Below are 17,934 nucleotides of genomic sequence, written 5' to 3'. Positions count from 1 at the left end.
TAGCTTTGGAGCCTGTGCTGGAACTCCCTCTAAAGACCAGGCTGGTCTCAAACTCACAGAGATTTGCCTGTCTCTGCCTCCCGAGTGCTCAGATTAAAAGGAATGGCCACCATCAAGCAGAAGGGTCCCCCTTTTTACCTAGCTTCTCTGGGGTTGTGAATTGTAACCTGGTTATCCTTTGCTGTATGACTAACATCCATTTCTGAGTGAGTACATGCCATGCTTGTTTTTCTGGGTCTGGGTTGCCTCACTCAGGATAGTTTTTTTTCTAGTTCCATCCATTTGCCTGCAAATTTCAAGATGTCATTGTTTTTTACAGCTAAGTAGTACTCTACTGTGTAAATGGACCACATTTTCTTTATCCATTCTTCAGTTGAGGGGCATCTAGGTTGTTTCCAGGTTCTGGCTATTACAAATAAGACTGCTATGAACATAGTTGAGAAAATGTCATTGTGGTATGATTGAGCATTCTTTGGATATGTGCCCAAGAGTGGGATACTTGTGTCTTGAGGTAGATTGATTCCCAATTATCTGAAACCACCACACTGATTTCCAAAGTGGCTGTACAAGCTTGCACTCCCACCAGCAATGGATGAGTGTTCCCCTTGCTCCACATCCTCTCCAGCATAAGCTGTCATCCACGTTTTTTATCTTAGCCATTCTGAAAGTGTAAGGTGTACCTGAGAGTCATTTTGATTTGCATTTCCTTGATGACTAAGGATGTTGAGCATTGTCTTAAATGTCTTTTGGCCATTTGAGATTCTTCTGTTGAGAATTTTCTGTTCAGATCTGTGTCCCATCTTTTAATTGGACTATTTGGGTTTTTTGTTTGTTTGTTTGTTTGGGTTGTATTTTTCTGGTTTTTTTTTTTTTTTTTTTTGGTTTAGAAGACAGGATTTCTTTGTGTAACAGTTCTGGCTGTCCTGGAACTCACTCTGTAGACCAGGCTAGCCTCGGACTCACTGACATCCACCCGCCTCTGCCTCCCGAGTGCTGGAATTATAGGCGTGCACCACCTCCCCTGGTTTGAGTTCTTTATATATTTTGTAGCTCAACACTGTCAGATGTAGCTGGTGAAGATCTTCTCGTTCTGTTGGCTGCTGCTTTGTCTTATTGGCCGTGTCCTTTGCCTTACAGAAGTTTCTCAGTTTCAGGAGGTCCCATTCAATTGCTGCTCTCAGTGTCTGTCCTACTGGTGTTGTATTTAGAAAGTGGTCTCCTGTGTGTTCAAGGCCTCTTCCGACTTTCTCATCTATCAGGTTCAGTGTAACTGAACTTATGTTGTGATCTTTGACCCATTTGGATTTGCATTTTGTGCACGGGGATAGATATGGGTCTATTTTCATTCTTCTACATGTTGATATCCAGTTATGCCAGGTGGTGCACACCTTTAATCCCACCACTTAGGAGGCAGATCTCCAAGTACAAGGCTAGCCTGTTCTACAGAATGAGTTCCAGGACAACCAGAGCACAGAAACCCTATCTTGGAACATATATAGGTGCCAACTGGACTCAGTAAGTAGCCTAGGTTGGCCTCCAATCTGGTCCTTGTACCTCACCCTCCCAGTGGCCACCATGAAGAAAAGGACAGAGAGGGAAAGCAAGGAAAGAGATATCTTGATTGAGGGAGCCACTATGGGGCTAGCAAGAAACCTGGCACTAGAGAAATTCCCAGGAATCCACGAGAATAAACCCAGTTAAGACCCTAAGCAACTGTGGAGATACTTGAAATTGCCTTGCCCTATAGTCAGATGGACTTTCATCCAGCAACTGATGGACACAGATTCAGAGATCTACAGCGGAGCACTGGGCTGAGCTCATAGAGTCCAGTCAAAGAGAGGAAGGAGAAATAATAGGAGCAAATGGGTCAAGACCATGATGGGGATGCCCAATTAAACAGCTACTTGAGCTAATGGGAGCTCACTGCCTCTGGTCTGACAGCAGGGGAACCAGCATAGATCCAAACTAGGCCTCTGCATGTGGGTGAGGTGTACGGCTGGGGCAGACTGCAGGGCCACCAACAGCGAGACCAGTATTTATCCCTAGTGCTTGAACTGTCTTTTGGGATCCCATTCTCTTTGATGGATACCTTGCTCAACCTAGATATAGTGGGGACGGTCTTGGTCCTGCCTCAAAGCAATGTGCTAGACTTTGGTGACTTCCTATGAGAAGCCTTACCCTTTCTGAGGAGTGGATGGGGTGGGGTACAGGGGAAGGTGGAGGGAGCAGGAGGAGGGGAGGGAGTGGGAACTGGAATTGGTATGTAAGATGAGAAAACAAACTTTTAAAAAAAAATTAAAGAAAAAAGTCTCTGTGGTCATTGTGTCTCTTCACAGCAATAAAACCCCTGAGAAGCTATCGAGCTCAGCAACTTTTATTTTTAATTGTATTATGTGTACATGATTGCAGTTGCTTGTGAAGGTCAGAAGAGAGTGTCAGGTCCCCTAGAGCTGGAGTTACAGATGTCTGTGAGCCACCATGAGGGTGCTGAGGACCAAAGCCAGGTCCTCTGCAAGAGCAGCCAGTGGTCTTAACCTCAGAGCCACCCCTAAGCCCTCAGAACAGAATTTTTTCCTGTTTGGTTTTTCAAGACAGGGTTTCACTCTGTAGCCCTGGTTGGTTCTCGAACTCAGAGATCTCTCTACCTCTGCTCCCCAAGGGCTGGGACTGAAGGTGTGCACTACTACCTCTTAGCTCAACAGAGCAGACTTAAGCTAAGCACCTCCCTGTGCTGTCCTTGGGAGAAGGCACAGCACTCGCTGTCTATCACCTGAGTTGCACTAGCAGCAAGCAATTTCTTTTTTCTATAAAATAAAATCCAGGGGACTGGAGAGATGGCTCAGAGGTTAAGAGCATTGCCTCCTCTTCCAAAGGTCCTGAGTTCAATTCCCAGCAACCACATGGTGGCTCACAACCATCTGTAATGGGGTCTGGTGCCCTCTTCTGGCCTGCAGGCATACACACAGACAGAATATTGTATACATAATAAATAAATAAGTAAATATTTAAAATAAAATAAAATCCAAAAATAAGAACTTCCACAATAGGCAGGGGCCTGAACTGTGTAAAAGTGAAGAGAACTAGCCCAGGATCAGCTAGCCTGCAGCATGGACCGTGCATCTTCTCTGTCCACGGTGGCAGCAAGGTGCAGCCAGGCTGGAACCTCCAACAGCAGCATCACAGCCTTCCCCTCAGCGTGCTTCTCCCCAGCAGCAGGTAAGCCAAGATACTTCCTCTCTGCTTGTCCCCAAGGATGACAGGCCTGGAGATGCAGTGGAATGTTCTAGAGTAACTTCTGTTCCACACACACACTCATTTCCACCCACCTGGGGTGCTCACCACCTGTCCAGCAGAAAGGATCAAAGTTTACCCACACCTGGAGAGGGAGATGCAGAATGCGAACACATGCGTGTGCATACACACACTCTAAGGTGAGAGCTGAGGCTGTCAGACAACATACACACACAAGCACACACACACACTCTGAAATGAGAGTTGGGGCTGTCAGACAACACACACACAAGCACATACACACACTCTGAAATGAGAGTTGGGGCTGTCAGACAACACACACACAAGCACACACACACACTCTGAAGTGAGAGCTGGGGCTGTCAGATAGAACACAAGCACACACACACACATACACTGAAGTGAGAGCTGGGGCTGTCAGATAGAACACAAGCACACACACACACACACATACACTGAAGTGAGAGCTGGAGCTGTCAGAACACACACACACAAGCATACAGACACACATGCACACACACTCTCTGAAATGAGAGTTGGTTGTCAGATAGAACACATACACACACACAAGCACACACACACATGCTGAAGTGAGAGCTGGGGCTGTCAGATAGAACACACACACACTCACACACACACTAAAGTGAGAACTGGGGCTGTCAGACACTGCTGCAGGGCACATCCTCAGTCCTGAGGTTGCAGCTGCCACTGCCCCCATCCAGGAAGACAAACAGGGCACTGCAGCAGCTGCACCCCAGATCCTGGCACCCCAGGCCAATCAGCCACCACTCAAAGTGTGCTCCTTCTGCCGGGCATCTAAACTCCTGGCCAGGGTAGCCCTGACCTCACAGGAAGCTCCAGACACAAAAGGACAAGGTCCCCTGGGGACTGTCCCCAAATGCAGGTGAAACAATGAGGCAGGAGAGGGAGACAGCACCGCAGGCTGCATGAGACAGCAACATGACAGGCTGGGCCCGCACTCCCAGCATGGAGACAGTGCAGCAGCTGTGCTCTGTGAGCAACCTGAAGGTGACTGTAAACACACTGCATATTGAAATGGCTTTGAACTCCTGACCTCCTGGCAGGATTCTACAATCCTGCTCCGCTAGCTCAAGGTATCCAAAACATTTTCTAAGGAAGGCAAGGAGCAGAAATGGCCAGCCCCTTGTCTAAGGACACTAAACCACAAAGTCAGTGTAATATTATACTGAGACCGAGTTCCACGTGCAACTCAGGCTGGCCAGGCACACACCTATCACAATATCCCTCTTTCCTTCCCTCTTCCCCCGCCCCATCCCCTACACCTCCAAAGCCTCCTGCAGGCTAGGCCAGCACCCAGACATCTCAGGCCCTTGTGGCTCTAAACCCTTGCTAATGACTGATTCTCCTTTTGCCAGCTCCACAGTGACATTAAGAATTTGTGCTGGGGCTGGAGAGATGGCTCAGCGGTTAAGAGCATTGCCTGCTCTTCCAAAGGTCCTGAGTTCAATTCCCAGCAACCACATGGTGGCTCACAACCATCTGTAATGAGGTCTGGTGCCCTCTTCTGGCCTTCAGGCATACATGCAGAAAGAATATTGTATACATAATAAATAAATAAATATTTTAAAAAAAAAAGAATTTGTGCTGGGGCTGGGCGGTGGCGGCGCACGCCTTTAATCCCAGCACTCGGGAAGCAGAGGCAGGCAGATCTCTGTGAGTTCGAGGCCAGCCTGGTCTAGAAGAGCTAGTTCCAGGACAGGAACCAGAAAGCTACAGAGAAACCCTGTCTCGAAAATCAAAAAAAAAAAAAAAAAAAAAAAAGAATTTGTGCTGGGGCTGGGGAGATGACTCAGCGGTTAAGAGCATTGAGATGCTCTTCCAGAGGACCAGGGTTCAATTCCCAGCACCCACATGGCAGTTCATAACAATAACTCCAGTTCCAGGGACTCTGACACCCTCATATGACATACATGAAGACAAAAACACAGTGCACATGAAATAAAAATAATCGAAAAGAATTTGTGCTGGAGCCAGGCAGTGGCGCACGCCTTTAATAACAGCACTCCAGAGGCAGAGGCAGGCGGATCTCTGTGAGTTTGAGGCCAGTCTGGTCTACAGAGCGGGTTCCAGAACAGCCAGGACAACACAGGGAAATCCTGTCTCAAAAAAAGCAAAAGAAAAACAAAAAAAGTATTTGAGCTGGGAACCTGGTTTCTTGGCCACAACCGCCATCAGGTAGCATCTGAGTGAAACAGAAGGCCGCCATTTCGAAGCAGCAGCCAGCTGCATGGAGAATCTGGGGGCGTGGCACCGGGAGGCATGGCCCTCAGATGCCTCAATCTATGTCCAAGTGAAGGGGGCGGCTGCAGTTCCACAGCTTCCAGGTGAGTATGGTTCCTAGGCTACAAGCCTTGCTGTGGCTTGCTTTAAGTGGGTGTGACTTATGGTGGGCATGGTCTCTGCCTGGGCAGGGCTGTCAGCTGGGCGATCTGGAGGACTGATCTTCCTCAGTGGCGGTTCCAGGTGGTGTGACACAAGACAGGTGGGTAACCTTCTGGTGGAAGAGGGCAGAGTTTCCCTTGTATCCTGAGAGTGGGGACGCCCAGCACCCTACAACACACACAAGATGTCCCACAGCAGAGACGCAACCCCAAGCAGTCCACAGAGCCAAGGTTGAGAAGTCCTACCTCAGGCATACTGTAGGCGCTTAATGGGTGTTAACCGAGTGAATGAATACCTGGTGAGGTTCCAGCAGGGTGGCGGGCCATCCTGGAGATCCATCTGGGTGGGGCTGAAGGGTAGACAGCAGGAGGGACTTCCCCATGTGCCTGCAGATCCTGCTGTGGGCTTTCCTGAAGCTCTTGGAGGAAGGCAGCCACTTGCTGATGGAGAAGGGTGAGGACCGGAGAGGCAGGCCACAACCTCAGGCTGCCTGGATGCTTAGAGGGCAAGGGGCTAGACACAGCACAGGACTGCGGAGGGGTAAGGCATTCCTAGGAACACTATAGCCGTACTCGCGCGCGCGCACACACACACACACACACACACAGGAGCACACACACACACGCACACACATTCCGCTCCCAGTCAGTATGAGCTCTGCAGCCTTGCTTGACCCTGGATGCTCTCCCAAGAGCATATTTGGGCCCTGGAGTGTGGACACCCACAGGGGAAGGATTGTCGCCACTAAACACACTCAGAGGCCTCTAACCGAATACAAATGTATGCCAGTTTCCAGTCTCCAGGCTGATCTCCAACTAGCAATCCTCCTGCCCCATCCTCCCGAGGTTGTGGTGGTAGGCCACCACTAACACGTCTGGCCTGAAAGTAGAATGTTCTAGAGGCCCTTCTGCCCCTCGGCTGGTTTGCCCCGCACACACAATGGGAGCTCACCACCTATCCAGGAGCACCTAGACGCAGCATCACTCACACACTTCAGCACACATACACACAAAGCCTCTAAAGCCAGAGCTGGGGACCCAGCTGGGGACCCCATGGCTCATGCTTCACGATCATGTCCTCAGCACTCAGCCTCGGGCCTGGATGTCCTGCGGCCTCAGCTCTCCTTCCCCCTCAGCCAGGAAAACTAGCAGAGCGCGGTGCAGCAGATACACCCCCAAGCGCCGCCGCTTCGTGGGTGGCCAGTAGGCAGCCTCTCCATAGTAGTGGCCCTGTTTCTGGTTGGTCAGTGTCTGGATACCTGGACAGATCAGAGGCAAAGTCATGGCGTGGCCTCCACCCACCCCTCCTCCACAACAAGCGGCACAGACTATATTTCGACAGGCGTGTTCTAGGTATGCAGGTGGCGCTCAGTAACTACCCACCATGGGAATGAACATGAACAGTGAGGGAATTCAGAGCTCACTTTCCCTGAGACCTCAGCCCTAAAAGCCCGACCCTTACCTAGGGCGTCCAACAGGCAGGCCTCCCGCGTGTACGCCTCCATGGCCACCGTGTGCTGGAAGCAGTGTAGGGAAAGGACACCGCGGCCGCTAGCCCAGATGTCTAAGATCCGGCGAACCTTGGGACAGGCCTGGGGGGTGGAATCAGGAGTCGGGTCCTAAGACTTCTGCCCTCCGACTGTCTGAAGCCTGGCAGGCCTGACCACTCCTGCCCCTTGTCCTCACATTTTTCCCTGGGCGTTCACGGTAGCCGAGGGCTTCCCAGAGGTGGGCATCTGGCCGGGCAGATTGACAGATGGCAAATGGGCAGATGGAACTGACCCCCAGAAGTGAGGCAGCGCGGTGACAGGTTCCTTGCACCCCCTGAGCTCTGCTCACCAGCTGGCTCCAGGGTCTCCTTCCGTGTCCGGGTGGGCGTGTCCAGCTCCCGCAGCAGGGATGCACAGACATGGTGTCCCTGCTGCAGAGCCCAGTCCAGTGGCCTCAGCCCGTCCTGCATAGGCACGGTCAGCTCAGCAGGGGGCGCCCACGGCCCGCCCTCCTCCACCCCCCACCCCGCCCCGCGCGCGCTGCGTGGGATCCTGACCTGGTCTCGCAGCGTCGGGTCGCCCCCTCGGCTCAGCAGCAGCTCCAGGGCGCCACGACAGCCCCACACGGCGGACACGTGCACGGGTGTCAGGGCCTCAGTGGACCTGGGACCCCGGGAGAGAGGAGGAGTTTCTTTTCCCCGGCCTTGAACTCTTTGCTCCCTCTGCCTCAGCCCCCTGTGCCCACTACCAATGGGGGTGAGGGGAAATTTGATACTCTAACTCACGGTCATCCTCCTGCTTCACCCTCCAGAGTGCCAGAATGACCTCGTCCCGACCTCGGGAGCAGACACCTCCTAGACCACAAGCCTGGGACCCGGGAGCCTGATGCCCAGCGCCGCCGGGTCCCCAAGTCACACCCACCGCACCACGGTGACCCGGACGGCGTCTCACCGAGCATTGGGGTCGGCGCCCCGGCGCAGCAGGATCCGGAGGCAATGCAGGGCGCGGACGGCGAGCTCGGGCCGCCAGGTGCACTGCAGCCACGCCATCCTCCAGCACCAGGCTGGGGTCCGCCCCGAGGTGCAGCAGCTCCTCCACAGCCCTGGGGGGAAGGTGACAGCGGACATCAGCCCTTTGGCCGCCCGGGGAGCAGAAGGCAAGGGAGGACCAGCGTCCCGCGCTCACCGCGGATCTTCCTCGCGCAGTGCGACCAACAGTTGCTGGGCAGCATCGGCCATGTCCCAGAGGTGTCAAGGCCCTCGGATTCAAATTAGTGCGGCGACATCTACGCATGCGTAGCCCAGCACCCGGCTCCCCAGCCCTTCCTCTGGGAATGCCCTGGTTGGACCCGCGTCGCCCCGAGCCACTGATGGAGACAGGGTGTGTCCTGGACCATCAAACCGCAGGGACTGGAGAGCGGGGCGGTGCGCTTAGCTGGGGTCCCATTCCGGGATTTGGAAAGCTGAGCCAGGAAGATTACCGCGAATTCCAGGGGAGCTTGGGATAAAGAGCAGAACCTCTCTTTGCCTTTAACAAAACAAACTACTGGGTATCCTAGACTTAGCCCAAGCTGTCCAGGAACTCAGGGCCATCCTACTGCCTCAGTCTGCGAGTGCTGGGATCTGCCTCCTGAGGAACAGCGTCGTGCACTTTCAATCAAGCGGAGCTGGCTGTCACCGTTGCTTTGTGAGGAAGGTCTTCGCCAGGGCCTGGAGATAGCTCAGCGGATAAGGGTGCTTGCTGCCAAGCTTCAGGACCTGAGTTTGATCCCAACCACAGGACGCAGACATTGGAAAGAGAACAGACTAACATACATGTGTGCCTTGGCTGTGAGCCTGCACAAGCGTACATGCGCGCGCGCACAAATTAATTAAATAAAATTTCCTAAAGAGCTGCATTTTCCTTATTTGCAAATGGAAGACAGGACTCAACACTAAGTGGCTAATAAATGAAGAGGCCAGAAAACATTTAATCAAGCTGACCTACTTTTTAAAATTAAGTGTGTGGGTGTTTTGCCTGCATGCCTGTCTGTGTACCACGTGTGCCTGGTGTCCATGGAGACCAGAAGCGGCATCCGATCGCCTGGAACGTAAGCTGTGAGCCCAAACGTGGAAATCGAACCCAGGTTCTCTGCACGCACAACCAGTCCTCTGAATGGCTGAATCATCACCAGGTCCGGTCTATTTCTGTTCATAATCCTTTTGAATCAAGGCTTCTCGATGTGGCCCCTGCTGACCTAAAACTGGCCATCCTCCCGCCTCTGTCTCCCACATCAAAGTGAGCCCGACTCCCACCCACTGCCATTTAGGTTTCTATCAACTGAGAAGGTGGAGTGGATGAACCTCTGTGGCCTGACCTGGGAAGGCGGGAGGGACTCCAGGTTTGCCTTCCTCTTCTGGGGCGCCCACCAAATGTCCCCATCCTAGACCCCTGGGTGGTGATCGCTCATGGTGAGGCCATACAGGTCCCAACAGTACTGCAGAACAGTTGGGGTGGTGGGGTAATAGATGTCACCCCAACCCGCGTCCCACTTGGAGCTGGGACCCTTGGGTGTCCAGGAGGACCTTCCTGTGGGGGCCACGCCGGTCTTGCGTGCAAAAGATCACCCCTGTCTCTGGAGGAAAGGACGTCTGGGGTGGGTTCTGTAGGGTGAAGAGGAGGTTGCAAAGTGCAGTTAACACCAGTCAGAGGGAGAGAACAGCCCAAGTCACAATGGCATCAGGACACCGAGATGGATCCGGCCGAGCCAGAAGCCATGCCAGACTGTTCAGTTCAGCTCCTGTTTTCTGTTTCGGTGAACCTAAAATGACCAGAAGGCAGGCTCAGAAGCCTCAGATTTTTATTCTGATGACAAACTGGTCCCAGGAAGAATTTACAGCAGACACAGTAGGAGTGGGTGTGGGTGCACCGGGCTCCTGAACGGTGGAGAAATGCCACGGGTCACACGGTGGCTTCGCCCTCACCAGCCTCCTCATCCTCCAGCAGGCTATAGCTCGCATGGGTCTGGCAAGGCCTCTGAAGTGGATGGGCCAGCAGCTTGGCCATGCAATTGTGTAGCTCGAGGGCCGGCCCAGCCAGTGCCACCTCATACTTGTAGCTGGTGCCCTTGGTGTCCAGGCTGCCCATGAAGGAGAATACATCCTGCAGGGGCCAAGGAGAGGCTGTTCAGGGTTGGCATTAGCCCTCAGAGGCCCTCCCTGCCCCTGGAGGCTGTCCTAGAAGAAGGGGCATCTAGAGTGGGTCCTGAGGGGTGAAGAGGAGTCGGTCAGGCCAGAAACTACTAATGCAGTCAGCAAACATTGGCTGGCACCCACCAAGCAGCCACGACCTGGGCACCCTAGAAGCCCAAAGTGCTGGCGAGAGGGGTCTTGGTGAGTAAAGTATCTGCCAGGTAAGTGCTCTCCCCACACACACACACACAGTTACGTGGACAGCTGAACGCAGCAGGACATGACCTTCATCCCAGTGCTCTCCCTTGCAAGGCGGCTGCCTTGGCAACAAGAGACTCTGATCCAAACCAGAGGGGAAGGCGTGGGAGGGCCCACAGCAGCACCTGCCACCCGCATTTCCTAGTCCCTCAAACAAGGCCTCACTCTGTAGTCCAGAGTTTTCTCTGAGATAAACATTCTACCCTGCAGGGAAGCTCCTTAGGCAGGAAGGCAAACAACTCCAAACAGCTTCAGGAAGTCCCTGAAACTGAGCAGATTCACTAGGCCCCTCCCTGCTGGGGTAAGGAGATCCTCAGCGGCCTGGAGAGGTTTAGACCAGAGTTATGTGGACCGGACAATCTCCAGCCTGCAGGCTGTGCAGTGTGCTCCAGGCTCCCAGTCTGTGAGTTGTCAGTCCTGCTATGTGGGCTTTGGTGATGTAGCTGTCTTTTCTGCTCCTGTAGGTGACCCCTCACCCTATTCCTGTAAGCAACCCCAGTAAGTTCACTGGTTCATCAAGCTGGACGTCGTGGTGTCCATTGTACTTTGGTGTGCTGTGGGCTCCTCTCAGGGGTGAGTGCTGTGTCTGTCCAGGAAACGTCTTGTCACACAACATCCCTATCATGTCACAACCCCTGCCTCAGCCTTTCAGGTGCCTCACGCACAGGTGTGCATGGGTGTGTGGGTACATGTGTGAGAATGTGCAGGCATATAGAGGTCGGGATATAACCCCTGGGAGTCAGGGCTCCCACCATGCTGGTCCCAGGACTGAGTGCGAGTCCTCGTGCTTGCCTGCAGGCGCCTTACCTACCCCACCTTGCAGTCTGTAAACTGAAACTCACAGGTATTAGCGACCCGCTCACAGGGCAAGTCCGAGCATAAGAACGGTAAGGCCTGGAGAAGTTGGGAGGGGAGGGCGCTGCGGGCAGACAGTGCAGCAGGGTAGAGTCGGGAGGAGGTGCGAGGAATGGTGTGGCTGGTTGCTAAGTCCACAGCCTCCCAAGTCAGTGACCACCAACTCAAAGTGGAATGTAGGGAGCAGCTGTTAAATGACTGCCGGGGCAGGTCCAGGTCAGACTCCACTGTGATGTCTCTCTCACCTTCCACCTCCTCTCGTCTTCCTTCTCCTCGGTGCCATTGTGGATGCAGACGATGTCGAAGAAGAAGTAGGGACACTGGAGCATCTTCTGCAGTGAATGAGACCAGGATGGGGTGCACTCCAGCCTGTGGTCCCGGGAGGTCCCCTTTGGTGTCTAACCACTGCCCTCCCTTCCCTCCAGGCTTACCTTCATGGGCTCAGTCAGGGAGAACTGGGGCTGGCAGGGAGGGCGGCTGTAGACCAGGATGGTGCGCACGACGTAGAGGGGCGGAATGGTTTGCACATTCTCTGTGATTGGCAGCTCAGTCTTCTGCTGGCTACAGAGGGAGAGGGGGGAGAGCTGGGTCCTCAGCCGCCTACAAGCCGTGGCAGGAACCCCACCTATCACAGCTGAATCCCACAGCCACGATCCTAGCAGTCCTGCATGTTAAAGCCAGGGCCAGAGAGACAGCGCCGGGGCTAGAGACACCTGCAGTCAGGGCCACGCGTGGAAGCAGAGAAGGATTCTCACAAGTTCCCCCGACCCACACAACTACCGTGGAACATGTGCTTGCACACAAAATAAATACATAATGAAAACCGTATGACTTCTTTAAAAGCCTTAATAAATTCAAGCCCCACCGCTGGACACAGGATCTTGTCCCAGGCGCCCCCCCCCCAACCCCCAACATACACACACACACATGATGGAGGAAGGTCATTGGTTAAATAATAAAGAAATTGCCTTGGCCCATTTATAGACCAGCCCTTAGGTGGGTGGAATAAACAGACAGAATGCTGGGAAAAAGAAGCCGAGTAAGGAGTCGCCATGATTCTCCCACTCCAGACAGACGCAGGTTAAGATCTTTCCTGGTAAGCCAGCTCGTGGTACTACACAAAATATTAAAAATGGGTTAGATCAATATGTAAGAGCTAGCCAATAAGAGGCTGGAACTAATGGGCCAGGCCATGATTAAAATAATACAGTTTCCATGTAATTATTTCGGGGCATAAAGCTAGCCATGTGGGCGGCTGCGTACCGGGGACGCAGCCCTGCCGCTCTTATTACAACACACACACACATACACACACACACACTGGGCAGCCTCAACTCTGTCTGCGCCTAGCTGGGGAAGGAACCAAGGCATCCCCACTCTGGGTGACCACTCACATGAGACTGAAGAGACCTTCTAGATCTGAAGAAACGCTAAGGACGAGGTGCCAGCTCGGAGGCAGGGGCCTTTTCTGGCCTGGATCCTGGGAGATGACGGGAACCTCTGGGGCCAGGCAGTGTGACCCCTGGGGTAGGCAGTGTGACCCCTGGGGTAGGCAGTGTGACTCCTGGGGTAGCTGTGTGACCCCTGGGGTAGGCAGTGTGACCCCTGGGGTAGGCAGTGTGACCCCTGGGGTAGCTGTGTGTCCCCTTGGGTAGCTGTGTGACCCCTGGGGTAGGCTGTGTGACCCCTGGAGTAGGCAGTGTGACTCCTGGGGTAGCTGTGTGACCCCTGGGGTAGCTGTGTGACCCCTGGAGTAGGCAGTGTGTCCCCTTGGGTAGCTGTGTGACCCCTGGGGTAGCTGTGTGACCCCTGGGGTAGCTGTGTGACCCCTGGGGTAGGCAGTGTGACCCCTGGAGTAGGCAGTGTGACCCCTGGGGTAGCTGTGTGACCCCTGGGGTAGGCAGTGTGACCCCTGGGGTAGCTGTGTGACCCCTGGGGTAGCTGTGTGACCCCTGGAGTAGGCAGTGTGACCCCTGGAGTAGGCAGTGTGACCCCTGGGGTAGCTGTGTGACCCCTGGGGTAGCTGTGTGACCCCTGGGGTAGGCAGTGTGACCCCTGGGGTAGCTGTGTGACCCCTACGTAGGCTGTGTGACCCCTGGGGTAGGCAGTGTGACCCCTGGGGTAGACGTATATTCCCACCAGCACAGCACCTCTCTAAGCCCGCTGCCTTTCAATCATCATAAAGTGGGTGGTAGCCTTAACCCCCTGCAGACCCTCCAGGGCTCCCCTCTCCTGCCACATCTACTGCATCCTCAATTCTGGGGGAGCCACCAGGTGAATGACAGGGTTGTGACTTTCTAGGTAACTGAATGCCAGCCCTGCTGCAGTGGATGTCCCCTGGAGTCAGGCTCGCTGACACCCACCCCTCCACCACTCTGGGCGGCCTGGGTTTTCAGTGGCTGTGGGTCTGGATCACTGTGGATTAACAGCCAGCTTTCTGTCAATGCTTTTTTTTGAGGGAAGGGGTTCATTTTGTGGTTTTGAAACAGAGTCTAGATATTTGTTGGTAAGGCTGGCCTCTAACTAGGAATCCTCCTGCCTCAGCTTCTGAGTGCTAGGTTGACTCTCCTGCACCCCAACACCTGGCTGCATGTTGGGTCTTGTATGTAACTTCTATAATATCATACATGGAATATTCATTCTATTTGTGATTTCACTGAGCAAAACCCCTGAGCTTTGCTGGGGCTGGGATTCAGGTGCAGTGCCTGCAGCTCAGTGGGTGAAGTGCCTGTAGCAGCTCAGCAGTCATGTGGCTGAGGGTTCCTCTCCAGCACACTGTCATCCCAGCGCTCAGGAGGTGGAAGCAGGTGAATCAGGAGCTGAAGGCCATCCTTAGCTACACGGTGAATTCAATGCTAAGCTGGGCTACATGAGAAAGTCTCAAAAATATATTGATAAATTTGATGTGAGGTGATGGCACACACCTTTAAGCCCAGCATTCAAGAGGCAGACACAGGTGGATCTCTTGAGTTTGAGGTCAACCTGATCTACAGAGTGAGTTCCAGGACAGCCGGGACTACATAATGAGACCCTGTCTTAATAAACAAATATGTAAAAATAAAGAATTAGGGGCATGGTTCTGAATCATTGTCGTTCTTCTCTCAGGATGCTGAGGCAGGAGATCACGGATTCAGCCTGGGCTACACAGCAAGGCCCTGTGTCCAAGCCCAGCAACTATAGAAAAGTACTGACTTCAGAGTCTGGAATGCTTTGGGTTCTGGTGCTCAACCTAGGCTGTGTGTTGGGGGAGCCCACAACACCACTGAGCCCCCACGGCGGCGGCAGCGCTATCTGGGGGCGGGGACTATGACAAGGATACTGAACGTGGAGCAGGATGCCGTCTCCAGGTCGTACAGGCAGCTGCAGAGCTCGCGGGGGTCAGAGGTCAGTCCAGACAGCTGCGGGGAAGGCAGAGCCTCAGCACTGGGGCTCCCGGACCCGAGGTCTCCCAGAGTCCTGGTCAGCCCCGAGCCTCACCAAGTGGGGTCGTCATTCACCACGACCAGTGCAAACTCGTGGCTCTTGTCAATCTTGTGCTTCGTGCGCACGAACATCTCCACCATCTTCTGAGACACGTTCAGGGCGTTTGTCCGGGAGCTGGGAGAGGCGGGGTGACAGCGGCAGGGTTAGTCTTGGTTGTCAACTCGACTGCATCTGGAATTAACTAAAACCCAAGGGGCTGGGCATGGCTGGGAGGAATTCTGTCCTTTTTTCTCTTTTTTCTTTTCTTGGTTTTTCAGGACAGGGTTCCTCTGTGTAACAGCCCTGGCTGTCCTGGAGCTTACTATGTAGACCAGGCTGGCCTCGATATCTCAGAAATTCACCTGCTTCTGCCTCCCAGGTGCTGGGATTGTAGGTGTGCACCACCGCTGCCTGGCTGAGGCACTCTTTTCTTAATTAAATCATTTGAAGTGGGAAAACCCGCTTCTAACAGATCTCCCACTTCTCATACACAGCTTCCGAAGTGGGAAGGGCCACCTCCAACCTGCGCCACGCCCTCTGCTGCTGGCAGCCTATGTAAATGACAGGGACAAGGAACACTTGGCTTTGCCTGCTTGCTCTGGCTCTCACTAGCAAGTCCATTCCTTCACTGTCATTAGGGCCTGCTTCTTCAGGACTGCAGCATATACCGGAGACCAGCTGAGACACCCAGCCTCATGCACTGAACAACTTTTCCCTTAGCAGACTGCCATTGTTGGAGTAGCTGGGCCACAGCCTGAGTCACTCTAATAATCGCCTTTATAAATGTATTTATCTATATATATAATTGCGTATGTATACACATTCATTCATCAGCTTTGTTCTTCTAGAGCACCCAGACTAATATACCAAGTTAGCCTCAAACTCACCATAGAGTGCAGGCTAAGCTCAAGTCGGCTGTGGAACCCAAACTGGCACCCAAATTACTGACTGCCCAAACCTCCTGATTCCTCCATCTCCACCTCCCAGTGCTGAGATGGCAGGGCTGTGCCACCAGCTCCTGTGGTCTTTTTCTTATCCCATACAGAGCCCTGAGGCCTCTCCAGATGTGACACCTACTACACCTGCCAGGGGCACACAGAACTCACCTGACAGTGGCCTGCCCCATCAACCTGAGCCCCCACCACACACACGCCAGGATCACTAGGCTCCTAAGAGTGTCACACATATGGACAGAAGCCTAGAAGGCCACAAGCCCTGAAACTGTGTCATGGACACCTAGATCCTACTGGGTAACAAGGTCCCTATGCATTCTGAGCTGCCCATATTCAAGCCCAGTGCCACGTACCCATGAAAGGACTCCAGCTTTGGCATAGACATCTCCTCTGAAAGATCCAAACAGATGATCTGAAACACAAACAGAAGACAGAGTATAGGATGAAACCAGACAGAGCTAAGACAGCTAGGGTAGGACCCAGACAGTGCTAAAGAGAGGCTGGGGGCGTGGCTCAGGGTGGAGCCCCTGCCTAGAATCCCCAGTGAGGGGATGGGGGCGTGGCTCAGGGTGGAGCCCCTGCCTAGAATCTCCCAATGAGGGGATGGGGGCGTGGCTCAGGGTGGAGCCCCTGCCTAGAATCCCCAGTGAAGGGATGGGGCGTGGCTCAGGGGTGGAGCCCCCGCCTACAATCTCCCAGTGAGGGGCTGGGGGTGTGGCTCAGGGATGGAGCTCCTGCTTAGGACCCCCCAGGGAGGGGCTGGGGACACATGTGGAGGTCCAGGTGCCACACATAAAAATATGTTTAGATCACCAAGTGTGTGGTTCTCCTGGAACCCACAGGAAAATAAGGCAGCAATTTAGAGACTCTCACAAGGCAGGAGTGGCCTGTCTGAGGACCCCATCCCTTCATCTCTGACCAAGACATACCACCTTCTCTGGACAGTTGACCCGTGGTGTTCGAATCTGGACCTCAGGTGCTGGTGCTGGTACCTGCCAGGGCTTGGGCCCGGCTCCTGGGACACTGGCTGCTCCATCATCTGCACTGGCCGCCTCACCCTCGCCCTCGCTGCGGCTGCCCACGTTGGTCTGGGCTCCCAGAGCCCTGTCCTCGGGCCCCTCAGGGTTGGAGCGAATATGAGGCCTCGGCTTGGGTGTCGGCTCCTCCCCTTACTCCTCCTCCTCTTCTTCCTCCTCCTCAGTGGGGCTGTTGGCCTCAGCCACCTCCATGGCTCCCAGGTGCTTGGATGGAGAGGGGATAGCGGAAGCCAGGGTCCTGCGTTAAGAGTTTTTGAAAGCAACTGGTTACTAAAGCCAGAAGCTGAGCTATGAGCCCCTTGCTGCGTGGGAATCTCATTGCAGAACGGCTCCCTCATGAGTGAGGCCAAGACAGATTCAATGCAATGCCCATCAAAATCCCAGCAAAATTCTTCACAGACCTCGAAGGAACAGTACTCAACTTCATATGGAAAAGCAAAAATCCCAGGATAGCCAAAACAATCTTGTACAATAAAAGAACTTCTGGAGGCATCACAATACCTGGCTTCAAACTCTACTACAGAGCTACAGTACTGAAAACTGCCTGGTATTGGCATAAAAACAGACAGGAGGATCAATGGAACAGAATAGAAGACCCGGATATCAATCCACACATCTTCGAACACCTGATTTTTGACAAGGAAGCAAAAACATATCAAATGGAAAAAAAGAAAGCATATTCAACAAGTGGTACTGGCATAACTGAATATCAACATGTAGAAGAATGAAAATAGATCCATATCTATCACCATGCACAAAACTCCAGTCTAAATGGATCAAAGACCTCAACATAAAGCCAGCCACACTGAACCTTGTAGAAGAGAAAGTGGGAAGTACACTTGAATGCACTGGCACAGGAGACCACTTCCTAAATAGGACCCCAGCAGCACAGACACTGAGAGAAACAATTAATAAATGGGACCTCCTGAAACTGAAAAGCTTCTGTAAAGCAAAGGACACGGCCAATAAGACAAAACGACAGCCTACAGAATGGGAAAAGATCTTCACTAACCCCACATCAGACAGAGGTCTGT

At 53.4% G+C, this 17,934-nt stretch overlaps 2 protein-coding genes and 1 pseudogene across 2 annotated transcripts; all 3 read right to left on the bottom strand.

Moving 5' to 3' along the window:
* Positions 1 to 6,761: 6,761 nt before the first annotated feature.
* On the bottom strand, positions 6,762 to 7,605 carry LOC130863129 (ankyrin repeat and LEM domain-containing protein 1-like). The gene is made up of 3 exons (XM_057753047.1): positions 7,515 to 7,605; positions 7,138 to 7,267; positions 6,762 to 6,934 (listed from the first exon to the last, which is right to left on the bottom strand). Exons 1-3 carry the CDS (start codon positions 7,584 to 7,586, stop codon positions 6,762 to 6,764), a joined length of 375 nt encoding a protein of 124 aa, XP_057609030.1. The 5' UTR covers positions 7,587 to 7,605.
* A 2,417-nt stretch (positions 7,606 to 10,022) lies between these two features.
* LOC130863127 (BRISC and BRCA1-A complex member 1-like) lies at positions 10,023 to 13,698 on the bottom strand. The gene is made up of 5 exons (XM_057753046.1): positions 13,694 to 13,698; positions 12,843 to 13,244; positions 11,880 to 12,009; positions 11,694 to 11,780; positions 10,023 to 10,306 (listed from the first exon to the last, which is right to left on the bottom strand). Exons 1-5 carry the CDS (start codon positions 13,696 to 13,698, stop codon positions 10,106 to 10,108), a joined length of 825 nt encoding a protein of 274 aa, XP_057609029.1. The 3' UTR covers positions 10,023 to 10,105.
* Positions 12,849 to 17,092, bottom strand: LOC130862796 (BRISC and BRCA1-A complex member 1-like; annotated as a pseudogene).
* Positions 17,093 to 17,934: the final 842 nt, after the last annotated feature.

This window comes from Chionomys nivalis, chromosome 20 (assembly GCF_950005125.1).
Source record: "Chionomys nivalis chromosome 20, mChiNiv1.1, whole genome shotgun sequence".
In the NCBI taxonomy this organism is placed as follows: domain Eukaryota; kingdom Metazoa; phylum Chordata; class Mammalia; order Rodentia; family Cricetidae; genus Chionomys; species Chionomys nivalis.
The sequence above is the reverse complement of the archived record's forward strand: the minus strand, read 5'-3'. Positions and strand labels throughout refer to the sequence as shown.

Coding starts and splice junctions, on each gene's coding strand:
- LOC130863127 (XM_057753046.1), bottom strand. Junction 12,010..12,842: donor GAAGGTCTCTTCAGTCTCAT/GTGAGTGGTCAC, acceptor CTCCCTCTGTAG/CCAGCAGAAGACTGAGCTGC. Junction 11,781..11,879: donor CCCTGACTGAGCCCATGAAG/GTAAGCCTGGAG, acceptor CATTCACTGCAG/AAGATGCTCCAGTGTCCCTA.
- LOC130863129 (XM_057753047.1), bottom strand. CDS start 7,586: ATGTCTGTGCATCCCTGCTGCGGGAGCTGGACACGCCCACCCGGACAC. Junction 7,268..7,514: donor GGAGACCCTGGAGCCAGCTG/GTGAGCAGAGCT, acceptor TCCACCCCCCAG/GCCTGTCCCAAGGTTCGCCG. Junction 6,935..7,137: donor CTGCCTGTTGGACGCCCTAG/GTAAGGGTCGGG, acceptor TGATCTGTCCAG/GTATCCAGACACTGACCAAC.